This window comes from Doryrhamphus excisus, chromosome 18, assembly GCF_030265055.1.
Source record: "Doryrhamphus excisus isolate RoL2022-K1 chromosome 18, RoL_Dexc_1.0, whole genome shotgun sequence".
In the NCBI taxonomy this organism is placed as follows: Eukaryota; Metazoa; Chordata; class Actinopteri; order Syngnathiformes; family Syngnathidae; genus Doryrhamphus; species Doryrhamphus excisus.
Genome location: NC_080483.1, coordinates 1,255,001 through 1,279,454, shown reverse-complemented (window position 1 = coordinate 1,279,454; position 24,454 = coordinate 1,255,001). Strand labels below are relative to the sequence as shown.

The 24,454-nt window shown below is 38.0% G+C and overlaps 1 protein-coding gene across 2 annotated transcripts in view; it reads left to right on the top strand.

Annotated features, from left to right (window-relative positions):
• The first annotated feature begins 398 nt into the window (after positions 1-398).
• Positions 399-24,454, top strand: part of srgap3 (SLIT-ROBO Rho GTPase activating protein 3) — a 92,041-nt gene continuing 67,985 nt past the window's right edge. For both annotated transcript variants that reach the window (XM_058055004.1, XM_058055002.1), the window contains exon 1: positions 399-807. In XM_058055004.1, coding sequence (XP_057910987.1) covers positions 744-807 — 64 coding nt within the window. In that variant the 5' untranslated portion in view covers positions 399-743. The remainder of the gene's footprint in view (positions 808-24,454) is intronic.

Genomic DNA, 24,454 nt, shown 5'->3' with positions numbered 1-24,454 from the left:
TAGTGTTCTAACACATTCCAAAAACATTAATTAATTTAATTGGCGACTCCAAATTGTCCATAGGTATGAATGTGAGTGTGAATGGTTGTTTGTCTTTATGTGCCCTGTGATTGGCTGCCATTTGGAATTTGAACCAAATGGGATTTCAGCAGTTTGGCACCAAAATAACGATGCACATTAATGCATTAATTGTAATTTATTAATTCGTTATTTCAATTAATAACTACACTAATAATTGCATTTTGGCAAATTGCAATCCCACAACGTGAGTGTGCATGCGCGTGCACGACGAGGGGTCTCTCTCTCTCTCGCTCTCTCTCTCTCTCTCTGTCACGTGACTTTTTTTTTTAACGTTCCCTGCAGCTCAATTAGTCAGACAGTCAAGCAGCGTCTGATGATTGTGGCCACAAGGAGCTGACTCCTCACTCACACGGTTCCTCCCCTCTTCCCCGTCAACATGTCCACTTGGGAGCTCCTTTGAGGCTTTTTTGTTGCTCCCGCTAAAAAAAAAAAAAACCTTTCCCCCCCTTTCTGTCGCCAGACGCTGCATGAATAAGAAACAGCAAGAAAAAAGAACGAGAGCAATGCAACATCGGATCCGAGTCTGATAGCGAACTGCAAAAGCCGGCTTTTGTTCCAGAAAGCGTCGCAAAGCTCCGCAGTCTTCGCAGGGAAAAGACGCGGATCACCTCCGACTGAGAGTCCTCGCCTTGTGGGGCTCTCTGCCTAAAAGCAGGAGAACCATGTCCTCGTCCAGATTCAAGAAGGATAAGGAGATCATCGCGGACTATGAGACCCAAGTGAAAGGTGAGTGCAGAGACACCCACTTCCATCAATGCCTACTTTTGGACGGGTTGTCACCCCCTCCCTTTGCCTGACAAAGCAATGCATGAACCAGGCTACAAATCTCCTCTCATGCATTCAGTTGGATTTTTGTGGTTCAGATGACAATGTGGTTTGGAGGATCCTGCCTCTGCACGCTTGTGTTGCCGGGTAAAATAATCCATGCTGCATGACTACACCTTCTTCTGTATGTACATCTTTTTTTTAGGGGGGGTAGGGGACTGCACTGATGTATGCAAGGGGGTGTTGATTAAACATATGGAAAAGGCAAGTTAAATGTGTGTATGGCCAAATGGGAGGATGATCATCTGAACCCTGGTGTGCAGTGCAACAAAACAAACGCACCGAGACCACTTGAGACATTGGTCCCAGATTTTAGTTGGTCCCTGTCCACGGGGATTTTTTTTTTTTTTAACGGGTTCAAAAAAAATTTGCGACCACAGTTAAAATAGTTCCAGACGGGACCGGATGAAAATGGTAATGGTAATGGTAATGGTAATGGTAATGGTAATGGTAATGGTTTTATTTCATTTGATTCCAATTGAGTGCATCCCATAATCAGTTCCCAGTTCCACATGTCCAAAAGGAGTCGGAAGAAGCAAAGCTTATTAAATCCTACCCCTCCATCTGGTACTTTTACAATCACTAACTGTTACATTTGTTCACTTCCTGCTTTCCAATTTTAATTTTAATTTTAATTTTAATTTTAATTTTAATTTTAATTCATTTGAACATGCATCAGATTCCAATTGAGTGCATCCCATAATCAGTTCCCAGTTCCACATGTCCAAAAGGAGTAGGAAGAAGCAAAGCTTATTAAATCCTACCCCTCCATTTGGTACTTTTACAATCAGTAACTGTTACATTTGTTCACTTCCTGCTTTCCTAATTAATTTTAATTTTAATTTTAATTTTAATTCATTTGAACATGCATCAGATTCCAATTGAGTGCATCCCATAATCAGTTCCAAGTTCCACATGTCCAAAAGGAGTAGGAAGAAGCAAAGCTTATTAAATCCTACCCCTCCATCTGGTACTTTTACAATCACTAACTGTTACATTTGTTCACTTCCTGCTTTCCAATTTTAATTTTAATTTTAATTTTAATTTTAATTTTAATTTTAATTTTAATTTTAATTTTAATTTTAATTTTAATTTTAATTTTAATTTTAATTTTAATTTTAATTCATTTGAACATGCATCAGATTCCAATTGAGTGCATCCCATAATCAGTTCCACATGTCCAAAAGGAGTAGGAAGAAGCAAAGCTTATTAAATCCTACCCCTCCATCTGGTACTTTTACAATCAGTAACTGTTACATTTGTTCACTTCCTGCTTTCCTAATATATTTTAATTTTAATTTTAATTTTAATTTTAATTTTAATTTTAATTTTAATTTTAATTTTAATTTTAATTTTAATTTTAATTTTAATTTTAATTTTAATTTTAATTTTAATTTTAATTTTAATTTTAATTTTAATTTTAATTTTAATTTTAATTTTAATTTTAATTTTAATTTCAATTTTAATTTTAACAATCAGTAACTGTTACATTTGTTCACTTCCTGCTTTCCATAATACAGTTTAAGGTTTTTTTTTGGGTTTTTTGGCATTTAAAGGGGACCTATTATGCTTTTCCCACTTTTCTGCCCTATAAATATAGTTATAATGTTGTATTCTGGTGTTAAACCATGCCAAAGTTTCAGATAATGAGATTTGCACATTTGGAAGTGAGCCGTGAAAGAAGTTTGGGATGGCTCAAAACGCTCAGTTTCAAAAGTCGTGGTAAAACTGCCCCTTTGTGATGTCACAGAGGGAAACAAACTGTAGTTCTCGTACTGGATGCGCAGTATACCACCTTTGGTCTTGCCGATATCAGTCGATTACTTTTTGATCTGGCCAAAGTGTGTGATGTTCGGCTAGCTCAATAGCATCGCTCGGTATGCTGCTGTTTAGTCGTGTCGTGTTGAAAATTATGACGTCGGAGTCCAAAAGTATCTCACTGTGGGCAACATGAAGTTGTAACTCGTCCATTTTATTAGCAAGGAAAACGATAAAGTCAGTAATGTCCCTCTGATGTACTCCTTCCTGATCCTATCCATCCTGGTCACTCCCAATGAGAACCTCAGCATCCTCATCTCTGCTACCTCCAGTTCTGCTCGAGTCGTAACTCGTCCATTTTATTAGCAAGGAAAACGATAAAGTCAGTAATGTCCCTCTGATGTACTCCTTCCTGATCCTATCCATCCTGGTCACTCCCAGTGAGAACCTCAGCATCCTCATCTCTGCTACCTCCATTTCTGCTCGAGTCGTAACTCGTCCATTTTATTAGCAAGGAAAACGATAAAGTCTTTGCCATGTTAGCTTGAGCTTAGATCTTATTCCTCCTTGCCTCCCTCATCTTTGTTTACGTTGTTGACGCTGCTTGCGAGCATTTCCGCTTGGCTGTATAATGTGTGCAGGATTCGTTACTATGGAGATCTCAAGGATGAGTGGAAGATTAGTTTATAAAATGTTGGCGTTGTGAAACCCAATACCCAAAAGCTCTTGGGAGGTTGTGGAGGAACCTGAGCTGATATGAAGAAAATAGCTGCCGATTTGGAAGAGACGTTGGTACGAAGTGAAATGTACAGGTTGTTGGTTTGAACACAAGGATTGAAATACAAGACAGACACTGATCTTACGCCATTTGGGTTCAATTTCAGGGCACCAGACCCATCAGGAAAACCCAGTGGTTTCATTGATGTTGTGCCTCAGGATCTTTTGTCCGTCATTTCCATGGCTTTAGTTTTATAATCTCTCAGCGTAAAGCAGGGGTCTCAAACTCAATTTACTTGGGGGCCACTGGAGCTCGGGTCTGGGCAAGACTGGGCCGCATCAGGTTTTCCAAAAAAAAACAAAAAAAAATGCACATTTATTAAAAACTTTTTTTTTTTTTAAACTTTGCTTTGGTTCCAATTTTCTACAATAAAAGCTCTGATAAAACATTCCACTGTTCTCAAATATCTTAATTTTTATTTTTCTACACAAAATAAGATGAAAAATAAATAAACAAATCAAGAATAAAGAAAATCAATCAATCAGTAATGAATAAATAAATATAATAATAATAATAAAAACTTAAGAAAGCACATATAGTTGATGGGTAGACAAATGATTTTTTTCATATTAAAATGAACAAAGCATTATTAGAGCCCTGTAGACATGACAAAACACGACTATAGTCACATTTATACTCTTTTTATTTACAACATATTGCGCAACTGCAGGGTCTTGAGACACATGCTAACTCGCAAACTAGAGAGCTAGCGACCTAAACGGTCGCCTTCAAGTTATTTCCTTTCAACTTAAATAGCCAAAAACTTACCACTTCCACACGGATAGGGAGGATAACTATTAACAGTTATTTAACCTTTAACATGAACATGAATCAAACGTAATCATTTTTTCTGGGTACATGATACCATACAGGATCCATATCAAACTTGCGCGGGCCGCACTAGCATTAAACTTTCATATCAAGGCGGGGGCCTCAAACGAGTGTCCTGCGGGCCGCGTGTTTGAGACCCCTAGCGTAAAGCATATTTTTTAAGTCAATGTCCGTCTTATTTTCCTGCTCGCTTTTTAACGGGGGGCAACGTTTTGATCATTCCGGCATCAATTATGCAGCTGGGATGCCACTGCGCTGTGGGACTAATGCCATGTTTCAGTGCCAGGACCCGTCTGCCCCTGTTTGCATTAGCCGGGGTCCTTGAACGGCATGAAGAAGAAGGATGCTCATTTCTAGAGAGCGTGGCTGACATCCACCTCCACACAACAAGAGATGAAGCACCCGGTAATGAAATTCACGTTGGAAATTGCACCTGTCGTATAGTGAGTTATGGCTTAATGGTTGGTGTGGACACGGCAGAAGCCCCCCCCCCCCCCAGTCATCAGCATGTCATTGATTGGGTCATTCCCGGATCACAAGGTTGCTTTTGTTATGTATGAGGCCTAATAAGTGAGCAACATAAAAAAAAAAAGTGTCATAAGAAAGCAGCTCACACTTCATTTGTGTCGTTATAAAGTGAAGCAAAGCGGCAAAGTCAAAGCCTCCTTTGCTTAATTCCGTCCATTGAGGCTGCCACATCATGCATTTCCATGTCAATAGGGAGGCTGGTGCACCGTGGCGCTGGATGCTAGATGGAGCTCCGCCCTCGACGCTAACAAATTCTAAATTCTAACAAAAGCCCTGGTTCAGTATATTTTTCATCAAAATAGTAGTCATGCCAAAATGTTGTGTTGCTGCTGGATGTTCACAGTATCCAAGTGATACTGTTGTGGGGGTGCTGGAGCCTATCCCAGCTGTCTTCGGGCGAGAGGCGGGGTCCACCCTGGACTGGTGGCTAGCCAATCACAGGGCACATATAGACAAACAACCATTCACACTCACATTCATACCTATGGACAATTTGGAGTGGCTAATTAACCTAGCATGTTTTTGGAATGTGGGAGGAAACCGGAGTACCTGGAGAAAACCCACGCATGCACGGGGAGAACATGCAAACTCCACACAGAGATGGCCGAGTGTGGAATTGAACTCGGGTCTCCTAGCTGTGAGGGCTGTGCGCTAACCACTCGACCGCCGTGCAGCCCTTTTTTTGTTATTATTATTATTATTTTTCATTCATTCATTCTTTCTTTTCGGGCGAGAGGCGGGGTACACCCTGGACTGGTGGCCAGCCAATCACAGGGCACATATAGACAAACAACCATTCACACTCACATTCATACCTATGGACAATTTGGAGTGGCTAATTAACCTAGCATGTTTTTGGAATGTGGGAGGAAACTGGAGTACCCGGAGAAAACCCATGCATGCACAGGGAAAACATGCAAACTCCACACAGAGATGGCCGAGTGTGGAATTGAACTCGGGTCTCCTAGCTGTGAGGTCTGTGCGCTAACTACTCGGTCCGCCTTGCAAATTGATTGGATTGGGTATGCAGTATGAAGTGTGGATAGTATGCATGGAAGTATGTAGTAGTCAGTATGCGGTTTCGAACACAGCCAGATTTTATTAGCAAGGAAAACGATAAAGTCAGTAATGTGCCTCTGATGTACTCCTTCCTGATCCTATCCATCCTGGTCACTCCCAATGAGAACCTCAGCATCCTCATCTCTGCTACCTCCAGTTCTGCTCGAGTCGTAACTCGTCCATTTTTATTAGCAAGGAAAACGATAAAGTCAGTAATGTCCCTCTGATGTACTCCTTACTGATCCTATCCATCCTGGTCACTCCCAATGAGAACCTCAGCATCCTCATCTCTGCTACCTCCATTTCTGCTCGAGTCGTAACTCGTCCATTTTATTACCACGGAAAACAATAACATCAGTAATGTCCCTCTGATGTACTCCTTCCTGATCCTATCCATCCTGGTCACTCCCAATGAGAACCTCAGCATCCTCATCTCTGCTACCTCCAGTTCTGCTCGAGTCGTAACTCGCCCATTTTATTAGCAAGGAAAACGATAAAGTCAGTAATGTCCGTCTGATGTACTCCTTCCTGATCCTATCCATCCTGGTCACTCCCAACAAGAACCTCAGCATCCTCACCTCTGCTACCTCCAGTTCTGCTCGAGTCGTAACTCGTCCATTTTTATTAGCAAGGAAAACGATAAAGTCAGTAATGTCCCTCTGATGTACTCCTTCCTGATCCTATCCATCATGGTCACTCCCAATGAGAACCTTGGCATTCTCATCTCTGCTACCTCCAGTTCTGCTCGAGTCGTAACTCGTCCATTTTATTAGCAAGGAAAACGATAAAGTCAGTAATGTCCGTCTGATGTACTCCTTCCTGATCCTATCCATCCTGGTCACTCCCAATGAGAACCTCAGCATCCTTATCTCTGCTACCTCCAGTTCTGCTTGAGTCGTAACTCGTCCATTTTATTAGCAAGGAAAACGATAAAGTCAGTAATGTCCCTCTGATGTACTCCTTCCTGATCCTATCCATCCTGGTCACTCCCAATGAGAATCTCTGCTACCTCCAGTTCTGCTAATCATTATTACAATTAAAAAAGTACCATTTCGTATGTAAATGACAATGAAATGAAGAGCCAATTATCACCTCTGTCCAATTAGTGTCCCCCCCCCCCCCAGACTATAATTAGAGAATGTACGCTCATTGATAACACTATTTGTGGTTTGTTTCCTACCACATGGGAGTTTTTTTTCTGTTCAAATATTTATCCTTTACTTTGACTTGCGGGTCAGCAGGTTTATCTGTTCTCTTGGCCTCGTTCCTTGTATCTATCGCTTAAATGGACCACTCATTTGTTAGATTAGAACAGAGTCAAAATTGGCTCCAGTCAGGATTCCCGGCACACCAGACCTCTGGGAATACTGATGCCTGTTCTTTTCTTTTTTCATCCTTTAATCAATTACATTACAGGGCTTGACAATAACGATGTACCGATGGCCCGGGGCGAGTTAAAACAAAATTCGGGCAAGTAAATCCAATCAGTGATATTCCCGTCGGGCAAATGTACTTTGGCATGCAAGCGGTTCTTGTTGGGTGTTGGTAAAACACGGACTAAGTAATTCCTGTGCTAATTTGCGAACCAATCCTTGCAAATCTTGAAATGGACCAATCAGAATCGTTTATTTAGACCGCGGTCCGTAGTCCACAGTCTGCGTTTTACCCACACCCGTTCTTGTTCGCGATCAACCGTGTACGTAGCCTACTACTGTCACTGCTTTGTAAACATTGCAAGGTTTGACTTACCATTTATTGTGGGGATGAAAAAACATTTTTATAAGCATCATTAAGTATGCCAAAATGTAAAATCACAAAACGGGGTCAAGTGTCGAGTAGCTCAAGGTCACCTCAGAAGTTCATAAAACAAAACGTGTACGTGGCCTACTACTGCTTTGTAAACATTGCAAGGTTTGACTTACCATTTATTGTGGGGATGAAAAAAACCTAAACATTTTTATAAGCATCATAAAGTATGCCAAAATGTAAAATCACAAAACGGGGTCAAGTGTCGAGTAGCTCAAGGTCACCTCGGAAGTTCATAAAACAAAACGTGTACGTAGCCTACTACTGTCACTGCTTTGTAAACATTGCAAGGTTTGACTGATCATTTCTTGGGCGATTAAAAAAAGACCTCTACATTTTTACAAGCAGCATAAAGCATGTAAAAAAATAAAAACAATCACAAAACGAGGTCAAGTGTCGAGTAGCTCAAGGTCACCTCAGAAGTTCATAAAACAAAACATGTACGTGGCCTACTACTGTCACTGCTTTGTAAACATTGCAAGGTTTGACTTACCATTTATTGTGCGGATGAAAAAACATTTTTATAAGCATCATTAAGTATGGCAAAATGTAAAATCACAAAACGGAGTCAAGTGTCGAGTTGCTCAAGGTCACCTCAGAAGTTCATAAAACAAAACATGTACGTAGCCTACTACTGTCACTGCTTTGTAAACATTGCAAGGTTTGACTTACCATTTATTGTGGGGATGAAAAAACATTTTTATAAGCATCATAAAGTATGCCAAAATGTAAAATCAGAAACGGGGTCAAGTGTCGAGTAGCTCAAGGTCACCTCAGAAGTTCATAAAACAAAACATGTACGTGGTCTACTACTGCCACTGCTTTTTAAACATTGCAAGGTTTGACTTACCATTTATTGTGGGGATGAAAAAAACATTTTTATAAGCATCATTAAGTATGCCAAAATGTAACATCACAAAACGGGGTCAAGTGTCGAGTAGCTCAAGGTCACCTCAGAAGTTCATAAAACAAAACGTGTACGTGGCTTACTACTGTCACTGCTTTGTAAACATTGCAAGGTTTGACTAATGTAGAACCCTGCATAACTATATTAGACGACAAGTTTTTTTTTTTTGCATCTTTTCTTCCAGTCCTCTGATTAGGGAAAAAATATGAACGCTTTTTCAGAACACATCTAACACACACATTGAGGCGCTGGAGGTGTTACTGACAAGGAAGCATGTTTTGACGACTTTACACTTCTGTGTGACTTCCTGTCTGTGCAGCTTCTTCTCCGAAGGAGGCTCAGGCTCTCTACTACCTCCAGTTCTGCTCGAGTCGTAACTCGTCCATTTTATTAGCAAGGAAAACGATAAAGTCTGTAATGTCCCTCTTATGTACTCCTTCCTGATCCTATCCATCCTGGTCACTCCCAATAAGAACCTCAGCATTCTCATCTCTGCTACCTCCAGTTCTGCTCGAGTCGTAACTCGTCCATTTTATTAGCAAGGAAAACGATAAAGTCAGTAATGTCCCTCTGATGTACTCCTTACTGATCCTATCCATCCTGGTCACTCCCAATGAGAACCTCAGCATCCTCATCTCTGCTACCTCCATTTCTGCTCGAGTCGTAACTCGTCCATTTTTATTAGCAAGGAAAACGATAAAGTCAGTAATGTCCCTCTGATGTACGCCTTCCCGATCCTATCCATCCTGGTCACTCCCAACGAGAACCTCAGCATCCTCACCTCTGCTACCTCCAGTTCTGCTCGAGTCGTAACTCGTCCATTTTATTAGCAAGGAAAAAGATAAAGTCTGTAATGTCCCTCTTATGTACTCCTTCCTGATCCTATCCATCCTGGTCACTCCCAATGAGAACCTCAGCATCCTCATCTCTGCTACCTCCATTTCTGCTCGAGTCGTAACTCGTCCATTTTTATTAGCAAGGAAAACGATAAAGTCAGTAATGTCCCTCTGATGTACTCCTTACTGATCCTATCCATCCTGGTCACTCCCAATGAGAACCTCAGCATCGCTATAGACTTCGGCCCCCTCCAAAACAACATTCGTCCCTCAGCCACCAGCGTTGGCGTCATAATAGACGGTGATTTTAAACTCAAAAAAAAAAAAATTAATGCGGTTATAAAATCTTGTTTTTATCATCTTCTGCTTTTATCTAAAATTAAATCTTTTTTTATCTTTGCAACACTTTGAGTAAGTCATGCAGGAACCAAAAAGGGGGAGCACATCACCCCAATTCTGGCCTCCCTACATTGGTTGCCTGTTTGTTTTAAGATTTTATTGTTTGTTTTTAAGGCGTTGAATGGGCCGGCCCCCAAATTACATCTCGGACCTCATTCAAATTTACTGAGGTCCGAGGGCCAGCTCCAACTTGTGGTGCCTAAGACGAGACTTAAGACTAAAGGGGGGACCGAGCCTACGGAACTCTCTCCCCTCCCAAGTAAAAAAAGACCCCCCGACATCGAAAGCTTTAAGTCTCGTCTTAAAACCCGCTTTTAAATCGGCTTTTAGTTCTTCGTTTTTATTGTAATTGGTTGTATTTTTTATACAGTAAACCTCGGATATATCGGACTCGGATATATCGGAAATTTGCTCACAACGGACAGATAAAAAAGAACCGATTTTTCTGTAATGCATTTCCAATAAAAATTCATTGCATATATCGGATTTTTTAGGAAGAAGCAAAGCTTATTAAATCCTACCCCTCCATCTGGTACTTTTACAATCACTAACTGTTACATTTGTTCACTTCCTGCTTTCCTAATTAATTTTAATTTTAATTTTAATTTTAATTTTAATTTTAATTTTAATTTTAATTTTAATTTTAATTTTAATTTTAATTTTAATTTTAATTTTAATTTTAATTTTAATTTTAATTTTAATTTTAACAATCAGTAACTGTTACATTTGTTCACTTCCTGCTTTCCATAATACAATTTTTTTTTGTTTTTTTGGGGGGAGGCGGGGGGTTGATAATGTACCTCGTACCGAAGTAAATTAGGCATTTAAAGGGGACCTAGGATGCTTTCCCCACTTTTCTGACTTACAAATGTACAGTAAACCTCGGATATATCGGACTCAGATATATCGGAAATTTGCTCACAACGGACAGATAAAAAAGAAGCAATTTTTCTGTAATGCATTTCCAATAAAAATTCATTGCATATATCGGATTTTTTATAACGGATTTCGCCTATTTCGGACAAAATCTCCAGTCCTGTTCCAATGCATTTCCATGAAATTTCCCTGGCATATATCGGATGGCCGCATCATGGCGCTCCGATTCGCCGAATGGTGACAGGCCGCTATACGACGTCATTTGCAGCGTTTGCAGCGTTGCCTGCGCGTCCAGGTACATTGGAAACATAGTCAAGGAAGTGCCTTTTTATAACGGATAAAATCCCATTTACGCATATACCGGATATAAATCCCATATATGCGTAAAACGGACATTTTCCGGAATACGCATATAACGGATTTCGCTTATATCGGACAAAACCAGTGGGAACTATAATCTATACTATAATGGGAATTATAATCTTTTATATTAGCGAAAAGTGACGATGGTGTACTATGACACTCAGTATTGATTTCTTCCAAAAATGCATTTTGCAATCAAATAAAAAAAAGAAAAAATAAGTTTTAACAAAAAGAGTACAAAATAAAAACTAAAACAAATTTTAAAAAATTAAAAATAAAAAAATAAATAACTACAGTATTTTACATCAAGGCAACCCGCTGAAAAAAATGTCTTCCTAAAGTCAGTCTGATTAAGGCAGCTGCCTTTTGGCAAACTGCATTTTTGTTGCATAGAAAATCCGCCTTTTCTTTGAACGACAGAGATGAGCTTCATACTCGGCCTCGGTCGTCTTTTCATTCACTGACGATACAAAGTCCTTTTTAAACAGAAGTGGCTTCACTCGCTTTGTGTTTCACCCCATTGGTGCCAGTCGGTGCTTGGGAACACCGACATTCATTTCACGCTCATAAATAGAGCAAAGTCTGAACTACACTAACTAGTGTTTTCTTGCTGGAACACAATCACTGCATTGTTGCAAAAAAACTCATTCAAACACCCAAGAGTTGAGTTGAGAATAAATAAAGTAAATAAATAAATATAATAATATATAATATTATAATAATATTATTAGAATATTATATTATATATATAATAATTATTATATATATATATAATTATATAACTATTATATATAAATAACTATTATATATAAATAACTATATATAATAATATTATTATATATAATAATTATTATAATAATATAATAAAGTAACTGCTTCAAAAGAGATATGTAAAGATATAAAGATATATATATATATATATAATTATTATATTTATATATAAATTTATAATTATATAAAATAAATTTATAATTATATATTTATTATATAAAATAATATTATTATTATAATAATTATAATAATAATTATAATATTAATAATATATAATAAATAAATAAAGTAAATGCTTCAAAAAACATCTTGACTAAGGACTAACCCCAACTTATTTGTGAAAAGATATATATATATACTAATATTATATATAATATTATATATATATATATATATATATATATACTAATATTATATTATATATACTAATATTATATATATATATATATATATATATATATATATATATATATATATATATATATATATATATATATATATATATATATATATATATATATATATATATATATATATATATATATATATATATATATATATATATATATATATAATATTAGTAAGCTAATATATATAAGCTATTATATTAATAAGCTGGGCTTAGTCCTTAGTCAAGATGTTTTTTTGAAGTAGTTACTTTATTTATTTATTATAAATATTATTATAATAATATAATAATAATAATAATAATAGTAATATAATATATATATATTATATACTATATATATTATATATTAATAATAATTATATAATAATAATAATAATAGTAATATAATATATATATATATATATATATATATATATATATATATATATATATATATATATTATATAATCTATATATTATATTACTAATAATATATTACTATTATTATTATTATTATTATTATTATATATATTATATAATATATATATTATATTACTATTATTTTTATATAATTATAATAATATTTATAATAAATAAATAAAGTAAAAATAAATAAAGTATAAATTATAAATATTATTATAATTATATAATAATAATAATAATAATAGTAATATAATATATATATTACATAATGAATAATAATAATACTAATAATAATAATAGTATTATAATATTTATATTACATAATATATATATTATATTACTATTATTATTATTATTATTATAATAATTATATATTATTATATATATATATTATAATAATATTTATAATAAATAAATAAAGTAACTACTTCAAAAAAACATCTTAATAATAGCAATATAATATATATATTATATAATATATATATATTATATTATTATCATTATATAATTATATTATTATTATTATTATTATATATAATATATTATAAAATATTATATATTAATATTATATATAATATATATATATATATATATATATATATATATATATATTATATATTATATAATATATATATATATATATATATATATATATATATATATATATATATATATATATATATATATATATATATATATATATATATATATATATATATATATATATATATTATATTATATATTATATATTATATATATAATAAATAAATAAAGTAACTACTTCGAAAAACATCTTGGACTAAGGACTAACCCCAGCTTATTTGTGAAAAATCAGACGCTACTTTTGTACTTTGCTACAAGTTTTTTCCTGACATCACAGTTGTATTTTTCTATATATTTTGAATGAAAGCATTGTTGGATGTTATTATTATTATTACCTTCCCTGGCTATTCTCAATATTTGGATCCAGTATCAGAGCCATAATTCAAGTGGATTAGGGAATAGCGGAAGGCTGTAAGAGGGGCGTGTCTCACCTCTGCCGTCCTATCGTGTTGACAGCGATTGCCGCTATCCAAGTAGCGATCCGCTATCCGAATATTGTCACTGAAATATAATTGTAGCGTGGTGCATCTAGCTGAGTAAATGCCAGATTGTTACCGCGCCAGTTTAGCTGGATCCCTTTGTGAAAAGACGCTAATAGAAAAAGGGGACGGCGTACAGAAATAACCTGAGGTGAGTTGGAAAGAAAGTTCTAATTAGCCAAGTTCTTTCAGCAGGCTTGGGAGCTGAGATGATTGACATTATTATGAAGTGTGAGCCTCTACCTTAACGTACGCTTAAAGATAATTAAAGAGCAGCCATTTGCAGATCCAAAACCCCTCCTGGTGGAAATGGAACCATGTGTGGCCCAGGCTCGGGACGTCTGGAGCTCTATCTGGTTTGTTTACGTGTGAACGTTACACACTCGTGTTCTGCAATGATGACTTATTTCTAATGAAACAATAGACAAACAACCATTCACACTCACATTCATACCTATGGACAATTGGGAGTCGCTAATTAACCTAGCATGTTTTTGGAATGTCGGAGGAAACCGGAATACCCGGAGAAAACCCACGCATGCACGTGGAGAACATGGAAACTCCACACAGAGATGGCCGAGAGTGGAATTGAACCCTGGTCTCCTAGCTGTGAGGCCTGTGCGCTAACCACTCGACCTTTATCATCATTATCTTCACCATTAGTATTTTTACTACAACTATTTTTCTCCTTCTTTCTTTCTCCTCCTTTCTTTTTCTTATTACTCGTCCTTTTGCTACCTCTTCTTCTCCTCCTTCTGCCTTTTCTTCTTTCTTCCTCCTTCTTTGTCCTTGTCCTCCTTGTTCTCTTTTCTTCCTTGTTTTACTTCTTCTACTTTGTCTTCTTCACTTCCTCCTCTCTTCTTCTCCTTTCTTCTGCTTCTTTTTTCTTCCTCCTTATTCTTTCTTCCATCTTGAACTTCTCGTTCTTCTTTTTCCTTCGCTTTCTTTTATCCTCATCCTTCTCCTTTGCCTTATTTGCCTTTGTCTCCTTCTTTTCCTTCCTATTCTTCTTCTGTCTTTGGTTTTCTTTTCATTTTTAATTTGTTTTTTAATTTTTTAAATTTTTAAAAAAATGTTTAAATTTTTTTAAAAATTATTTAAATTTTTTAAAATTGTTTAATTACATTTTTTTTTTTAAATGTTTAAAATGTTTTTAATTTTTTTTTTAATTTTTAAAAATGTTTTTAAATTTTTTTTTAAAAAACAAAATTTTTAATATGTACTCTTTTTGTTAAAAAAATATTTTTCATTTTTTTAAATGTTATTGCAAAATGCATATTTGAAAGAAATGAACATTATGCAACATTAAACGTCATATTTTGTTGTATGTTACATTCCAAACGTTCCAACCAGTGTAATGGTACACTTCCATGAACATCTACCGTGTACACACTGCAGCTAACACAATAAGGGTAACATGGTACAAAATGGAAGTTTTATGGTATATTATTCAAGTAATACTACTAATGAGCGAGCGTCTTTGCCTCTGGCTGTGTAGCCTCGGTAAAAAAGCTGCACACACCCAAAAATGATGCGGGGCAGGTCCATACAAGCCTCCAGAAATGAATTCCATCCAACGTGGCATCAAATCTTTTCTTGGCTGCAGTCAGAGCTGCGATGAGGGGGCGGAGCTACAACCGTTGCGGCCATTTTTGGAGTCGGCGAACGAAAATGCTCTGTTGGTTGCAACCTTGGATGTATTTCATTAGCGGATGGAGCTGCAAGGAATGAAGTCAGGGGTTGACTCCGAGGAAGGATTCCTGGGAGGTGCAGCAGCCTGAGAAAAATAAAGAATGTTAGTTTTGTCAAAGGCGGCACGGCGGTCGAGTGGTTAGCGCGCAGACCTCACAGCTTAGGAGACCAGGGTTCAATTCATTAACATTTAAATATTATGCTACTACATTTTGTTTCTTTTAATGTTTTTTTTCTCATAATATTATATTATTATTATTATAATATTACAACTGTTTTTCCTCATATTTTGACTTTATCCCGATAAAATTCCAGCTCATTTTATATATATATATATATATTTATATTTGTATATATTTATTATAATTTATTATGTTATAATTTTATTATAATTATTATAATTATTATAATTATTATAATTATTATAATTATTATAATTATTATAATTATTATAATTATTATAATATTCCAACTGTAAAATTCCAGCTCATTGTTGCATTTTGTCCCTTAGTTTTCTTGTTAAATGGTATTTTTAAACTATATAACTGAATAACGGCTGCACGGTGGTTGAGTGGTTAACGCGCAGACCTCACAGCTAAGAGACCAGGGTTCAATTCATTAACATTTAAATTTTATGCTACTACATTTTGTTTCTTTTAATGTTTTTTTTCTCATAATATTACATTATTATTATTATAATATAATAATAATATTATTATAATTATTATTATAATTATAATAATTATTATAATATATATAATATATTATATACTTATTATAATTTATTATATTATAATTAGTATGTTATAATTATATTATATTATTATAATTATTATTATAATTATTATAATATTACAACTGTAAAATTCCAGCTCATTTTTGCATTTTGTCCCTTAGTTTTCTTGTTAAATGGTATTTTTAAACTATATAACTGAATAACGGCTGCACGGTGGTCGAGTGGTTAGCGCGCAGCCCTCACAGCTAAGAGACCAGGGTTCAATTCATTAACATTTAAATTTTATGCTACTACATTTTGTTTCTTTTAAATTTTTTTTCTCATAGTATTATATTATTATTATTATTATTATATTACAACTGTTTTTCCTCATATTTTGACTTTATCCCGATAAAATTCCAGCTCATTTATATATATATATATATATATATATATATATATTTATATTTATTATAATTTATTATATTATAATTTATTATATTATAATTTTATTATATTATTATTATATTATTATATTATTATAATTATTATAATTAATATAATTATTATAATTATTATAATTATTATAATTATTATAATTATTATAATATTACAACTGTAAAATTCCAGCTCATTGTTGCATTTTGTCCCTTAGTTTTCTTGTTAAATGGTATTTTTAAACTATATAACTGAATAACGGCTGCACGGTGGTTGAGTGGTTAACGCGCAGACCTCACAGCTAGGAGACCAGGGTTCAATTCATTAACATTTAAATTTTATGCTACTACATTTTGTTTCTTTTAATGTTTTTTTCTCATAATATTGCATTATTATTATTATTATAATATTACAACTGTTTTTCCTCATATTTTGACTTTATCCCGATAAAATTCCAGCTCATTTTTGCATTTTGTCCCTTAGTTTTCGTCATTAATTTTCTACCGCTTTTCCTCAAGAGGGTCGCGGGGGGTGCTGGAGCCTATCCCAGCTGTCTTGGGGCCAGCCAATCACAGGGCACAAAAAGTCAAACAACCATTCACACTCACATTCATACCTATGGACAATTTGGAGTGGCTAATTAACCTAGCATGTTTTTGGAATGTGGGAGGAAACCGGAGTACCCGGAGAAAACCCACGCATGCACGGGGAGAACATGCAAACTCCACACAGAGATGGCCGAGGGTGGAATTGAACCCTGGTCTCTTAGCTGTGAGGTCTGTGCGCTAACCACTTTACCGCCTTAGTTTTCTTGTTAAATGGTATTTGGACTATGGACTATTTTCAGTTTTTATTTGGAGTTGTTCTAATGATTTGTCGTTAAGTACTTGCGATGGCATTAATTAACGGACACTTTCTGCTATGTTTTATTACAAGTACTCTATTGACAAGTACTCCACAAATAAAATGTACTATTGTTAGTAGTATTATTTTCCTCACACTCCCGCATGTGACTCCTCAGCCAGAGCTGCCACCTCGCTCCTCATACGACACGCTCCATCTCTTGTCCAATAAGACGCTCCCGAGGGAGCCCGGTGCACGCCCATGTTGCCATGGAGACATCCTGCCAGACCGTGGCAGAGCTGCCTCCTGGATACGGCGGTGATGGACGGCTTTAAGGGCGTGTTCCGGGGTTGGGGGCTCACATTGTGGGCTTCCCTGAAGCATCGGGCTCGTATAACGTGTGTGTGGCTAACGCGGCGACGTGCTAACGGTATAAAAACGGCAATGGCGTGGTAGAAGATCTGTGATGATTCTTCTGACCGTGTGGCCGCAGACTGACAGCTGACATGTTCTTCACCTCTCGTCTTATCTCGGAGAGCATGTGCTGCAACCCTCCCCGCTAATGACGGGAGCGGGCGTGTGCACGCCTTCGTGAATCCAATATTGCCTTTATCACCGGGGGATTAAAAGCAGACCGTGGAAGTGCGGGATTAGCTCACAGACTCCAACTGGTTTTGTGGAGACACGTTAGGAGAAGAGCAGAAAGTGAATTAAAGGTCTGGATGAAGGTTGTCTCTGCTGTGTGGCGTTTAGATACCGCACAGCGGAGTCGGGGATTAGGTTTGTGGAATTTGGATTACAGTTGCTTTTGTCTCGTGTGGATGCGTCTTATTATTACGTGCATTTTTACAGACGGTGCTCAAATAATTCCGTTTTTTTTTTTTTTTTTTTTTCGAACCTCTTAAGGTTGAATACGCTTTATTTTTGTTGTAGTACTGCAATTTCTATGATGAATGGAGTGGACTATTTCTAGTCTTATTTGGAGGTTATGGCTGCCATTGGTAATGGTATACATAACTACAGTAAACCTCGGATATATCGGACTCGGATATATCGGAAATTCGCTCATCAAGAATAAAGAAAATCAATCAATCAGTAATAAATAAATATAATAATAATAATAAAAAGTTAAGAAAGCACATATAGTTGGTGGGTAGACAAATGATTTTTTTCATATTAAAATGAACAAAGCATTATTAGAGCCCTGTAGACATGACAAAACACGACTATAGTCACATTTATACTCTTTTTATTTACAACATATTGCGCAACTGCAGGGTCTTGAGACACATGCTAACTCGCAAACTAGAGAGCTAGCGACCTAAACGGTAGCCTCCAAGTTATTTCCTTTCAACTTAAAAACCCAAAAACTTACCACTTCCACACGGATAGGGAGGATAACTATTAACAGTTATTTAACCTTTAACATGAACATGAATCAAACGTAATCATTTTTTCTGGGTACATGATACCATACAGCATCCATATCAAACTTACATTAAACTTTCATATCAAGGCGGGGGCCTCAAACTAGTGTCCTGCGGGCCACATTTGGCCCGCGAGCCGTGTTTTTGAGACCCCTGGTCTTGAGACACATTCTAACTCGCAAACTAGAGAGCTAGCGACCTAAACGGTAGCCTTCAAGTTATTTCCTTTCAACTTAAATAGCCAAAAACTTACCACTTCCACACGGATAGGGAGGATAACTATTAACAGTTATTTAACCTTTAACATGAACATGAATCAAACGTAATCATTTTTTCTGGGTACATGATACCATACAGCATCCATATCAAACTTGCGCGGGCCGCACTAATAATTAAACTTTCATATCAAGGCGGGGGCCTCAAACTAGTGTCCTGCGGGCCACATTTGGCCCACGAGCCGTGTGTTTGAGACTCCTGGTCTTGAGACACATGCTAACTCGCAAACTAGAGAGCTAGCGACCTAAACGGTAGCCTTCAAGTTATTTCCTTTCAACTTAAAAAGCCAAAAACTTACCACTTCCACACGGATAGGGAGGATAACTATTAACAGTTATTTAACCTTTAACATGAACATGAATCAAACGTAATCATTTTTTCTGGGTACATGATACCATACAGCATCCATATCAAACTAGCGTGGGCCGCACTAACATTAAACTTTCATATTTGAGGCGGGGGCCGCGTGTTTGAGACCCCTGATCTATATAGTATTTGCAGTATATGCATTTTTTTACATTAGCATTATTTATTGATTGGGTTAGAATAGGAGTTGGACCTTCTGGAACTGTTTAGTGACACCAACCAAGTTTCTTCTGCATCTTTCCAAGATGAAAATGAAGATTTAAGAGGAGAAAGTGGATCTATTGATTAAGCATGTCTGGATACTTTTGTCTCCGTGGTGTCCTTCAGCCAAGTTTCCAGGCCCGTTCATCCATCCCATCCATCGGTTTTTCTTCCTGCCAGGCAAAGCCCCGCCTCTTTTTTTTCTTCTTCAACCAAACAGATAGCAGATGGATGCGTCTTGAAACAGAAAGACAACACACAGCATGTCTGGAACGTCACCAATCCGCTTTGTTTAACAGCTTGAAATGTTGCATGTCTGCACAAATCCGGCGAGCCCTTTGGTGAATGTGTTTGCTCATTGAAAAAGGTTCGCTAGTCATTCATTTCTTCATGAATGAGGAAGTTGGAATGATTTATTTCCCAGGAAAGATCTTAGTATGAAACTATAACAATATACCATATTGGCCCGGATATAAGACGACCCTGAATATGAGATGATTCTACTCATTTTGGGACAAACATTCATTTATTCATTTTCTACCACTTTTCCTCACAAGGGTCGCGGGGAGTGCTGGAGCCTATCCCAGCTGTCTTCGAACTGGTGGCCAGCCAATCCCAGGGCACATATAGACAAACAACCATTCACACTCACATTCATACCTATGGACAATTTGGAGTGGCTAATTAACCTAGCATGTTTTTGGAATGTGGGAGGAAACCGGAATACCCGGAGAAAACCCACGCATGCACGGGGAGAACATGCAAACTCCACACAGAGATAGCCGAGGATGGAATTGAACTTGGGTCTCCTAGCTGTGAAGCCTGTGTGCTAACCACCCATCCACTGTGCAGCACTGGTTCAGTATATTTTTCATCAAAATAGTAGTCATGCCAAAATGTTGTGTTGCTGCTGGATGTTCACAGTATCCGAGTGATACTGTCGTGGGGGTGCTGGAGCCTATCCCAGCGGGGTACGCCCTGGACTGGTCGCCAGCCAATCACAGGGCACATATAGACAAACAACCATTCACACTCACATTCATACCTATGGACAATTTGGAGTCGCTAATTAACCTAGCATGTTTTTTTTGGAATGTGGGAGGAAACCGGAATACCTGGAGAAAACCCACGCATGCACAGGGAGAACATGCAAACTCCACACTGAGATAGCCGAGGGTGGAATTGAACCCTGGTCTCCTAGCTGTGAGGGCTGCGCGCTAACCACTCGACCACCGTGCAGCCCTTTTTTGTTATTGTTATTATTATTATTCATTCATTCTTTCTTTGTGTTGCTGCTGGATGTTCACAGTATCCGAGTGATACTGTCGTAGGGGGTGCTGGAGCCTATCCCAGCTGTCTTCACATGAGAGGCGGGGTGAAACCTGGACTGGTGGCCAGCCAATCACAGGGCACATATAGACAAACAACCATTCACACTCACATTCATACCTATGGACAATTTGGAGTGGCTAATTAACCTAGCATGTTTTTTTGGGAATGTGGGAGAAAACCCACACATGCACGGGGAGAACATGCAAACTCCACACAGAGATGCGGGGAATTGAACCCAGGTCCACACTTTACCACCATGCAGCCTCAGAAAAACATTAATTTAAATTAAAATTAAATGAAAAATGTCATTAAATTACAATAAAAATTCTATGAAAAATTCTATTTAAAAATAAACTTAAAGTGAAATTAAATTAATTTGGAAAAAAAGTGAGGCATTCCCAAACCAGGACATTCATACCATGCTTGGTGGAACGTCCCACATGAAGTCCGGTTCTTTTGTTAAGTGCTAATCCACTTGGCCAGGGCATCGAACAATGGCAGATGACCGTCTTTTACCACTTTCTGATTCGTGCATAACCCAAAAACATAAAAAGTTGGACTCTTTTTTTTTGCGATTTTTGTTTATATTTTCTATGCGTCACTCATCTGTCATCCTGTCACCCCCTCATGTCATGTTGGCTCATTCCACGTTTGCTCCTGTGAATGAATGACCGGGGGCACTGACACGCGGGCGGCGTTTGCCCGCTGCCGAGGGTGTCATTTCGGTCAGCCAAGCCCTCCTTTGCGGATAAACCCGGGGCTCCGAGGAAGCTTGTCATTTAGGCTTGGAGCTGTGATGTTGTCCAGAGGAGCGTTCCCAGTCTCTCCCTGTGATGTTCATCTCAGAGAAGCCTGCGGTTAACCACGGATCCCAGGCCTCCCTTTTATCCAGGGGGCCTCCCTTTTCCCTCCACGGCGTTCCTTATGCGTGCGTGTGTGTGGAAGCAACTTCACAGCTTCTCAGGAATGCCTCCTATTTCCACAAGTTCCCAGTTTGTGCCTTATTTCCTTACCAAAGCCGATCCCAGCAGGCGGGCGGGCCGATCCAGGGAAAATGTGACACCGAAAAGAGAAGGAACTCGGAATCACCAGCTGCAGCTTTACATTTGGGAAAATAGGTCACACGTTAGAAACCCAAATCCACCGGAGAATGATTCCCAGCTTTTGGGAGGGCTTCGTTGGCTGCGGTTGATTCCAAGTGACGGTTGCTGGCTTGTCCCCCCCCCCCCCCCCCTCCCCCCAAAGTGTGGTTTAGGCGCAATGATGTTTGGGAATGTTTGGAGTTTAAGTGAAGACGATACCAAAACCGATTCCAAACTTCTACCAGACGAGCCGGGAACACAACCTGTTTAAATCATTAGGAACTTTATTCCTTTCTTGGGCTGCGTGGCCGTCGAGTGGTTAGCGCGCAGACCTCACAGCTAGGAGACCAGGGTTCAATTCCAACCTGGAGTTTGCATGTTCTCCCCGTGCATGCGTGGGTTTTCTCCGGGTATTCCGGTTTCCTCCCACATTCCAAAAAAAAAAAATGCTAGGTTAATTAGCAACTCCAAATTGTCCATAGGTATGAATGTGAGTGTGAATGGTTGTTTGTCTATATGTGCCCTGTGATTGGCTGGCGACCAGTCCAGGGTGTACCCCGCCTCTCGCCCGAAGACAGCTGGGATAGGCTCCAGCACCCCCCGAAAGTATCACTCGGATACTATTAACATCCAGCAGCAACACAACATTTTGGCATGACTACTATTTTGATGAAAAATATACTGAACCAGGGCTGCACAGTGGACAAGTGGTTAGCACACAGGCTTCACAGCTAGGGGACCCGAGTTCAATTCCACCCTCGGCCATCTCTGTGTGGAGTTTGCATGTTCTCCCCGTGCATGCGTGGGTTTTCTCCGGGTACTCCGGTTTCCTCCCACATTCCAAAAACATGCTAGGTTAATTAGCCACTCCAAATTGTCCATAGGTATGAATGTGAGTGTGAATGGTTGTTTGTCTATATGTGCCCTGTGATTGGCTGCATGGCCACCAGTCCAGGGTGTACCCCGCCTCTCATGTGAAGACAGCTGGGATAGGCTCCAGCACAGGCGTCTCAAACTCAATTTACCTGTGTTTAAACTAGTGTCCTGCGTGCCACATTTGGCCCGCGGGCTGCGTGTTTGAGACCCCTGATTTACAACATACTGCGCAGCTGCAGGGTCTTGAGACACATGCTAACTCGCAAACTAGAGAGCTAGCGACCTAAACGGTAGCCTTCAAGTTATTTCCTTTCAACTTAAATAGCCAAAAACTTACCACTTCCACACGGATAGGGAGGATAACTATTAACAGTTATTTAACCTTTAACATGAACATGAATCAAACGTAATCATTTTTTCTGGGTACATGATACCATACAGCATCCATATCAAACTTGCGCGGGCCGCAATAACATTAAACTTTCATATCAAGGCGGGGGCCTCAAACTAGTGTCCTGCGGGCCACATTTGGCCTGCGGGCCGCGTGTTTGAGAAACCCTGATTTACAACATATTGCGCTACTGCAGGGTCTTGAGACACATGCTAACTCGCAAACTAGAGAGCTCGCGACCGAAACCGTAGCCTCCAAGTTATTTCCTTTAAACTTAAATAGCCAAAAACTTACCACTTCCACACGGATAGGGAGGATAACTATTAACAGTTATAAAACTACCGTTACCGCTACCGTTTAGGTCGCTAGCGCTCTAGTTTGCGAGTTAGCATGTGTCTCAAGACCCTGCAGTTGCGCAATATGTTGTGAATCAGGGGTCTCAAACACGCGGCCCGCGGGCCAAATGTGGCCCGCAGGACACTAGTTTGAGACCCCTGCTCTAGCATATCCCCGCCGCCCCAATGAGGATAAGCGGTATAGAAAATGAATGAATGGATAGATGGAAAATTAAAATGACATGAAATGAAATAACAAATTCCAATAGCTTACATTAAATTACATTGAAACACTAATTCCTTATATTTGTATTTGACTTCATGCAGCCATTTTAAGCTTGAAAGTGCTCCATTTTGTCCCAAACCAAACGTGTAAAAGGTCAAGCATCGAGAAAGCCGCCTCAGCCAAGGTGGTAAGCGTCTCCAGTCCCGACATCTGAGAAAGGAGCTGTAATGAGAAGCTTATGTTCTTCTCGGCAGCACCGTGGCGGAGTATCGGTTCTTCTCAAGAGGAACCCGATGCTGCCAAGCAGACTGCAGCCCCCTTCTGCCGGTGGCAAGGCAAGAGAAACCCGACCCCTTTTTTGTCAGCCTGTCATCAGCTGAAATCGGGAAGAAAGCCAGCATGAAATGCTCAAAGGAAGGAGCAACGGTTAATGTAAGGAGTGGTCCTGAAACTAATGGCTAACCTTTCATAGACACCAGCGTCTTCTTGAGTCACTTTAAAACCAAGTCGGGGTTTCATCTAGCATGTTCGCTCTCAGAGCTT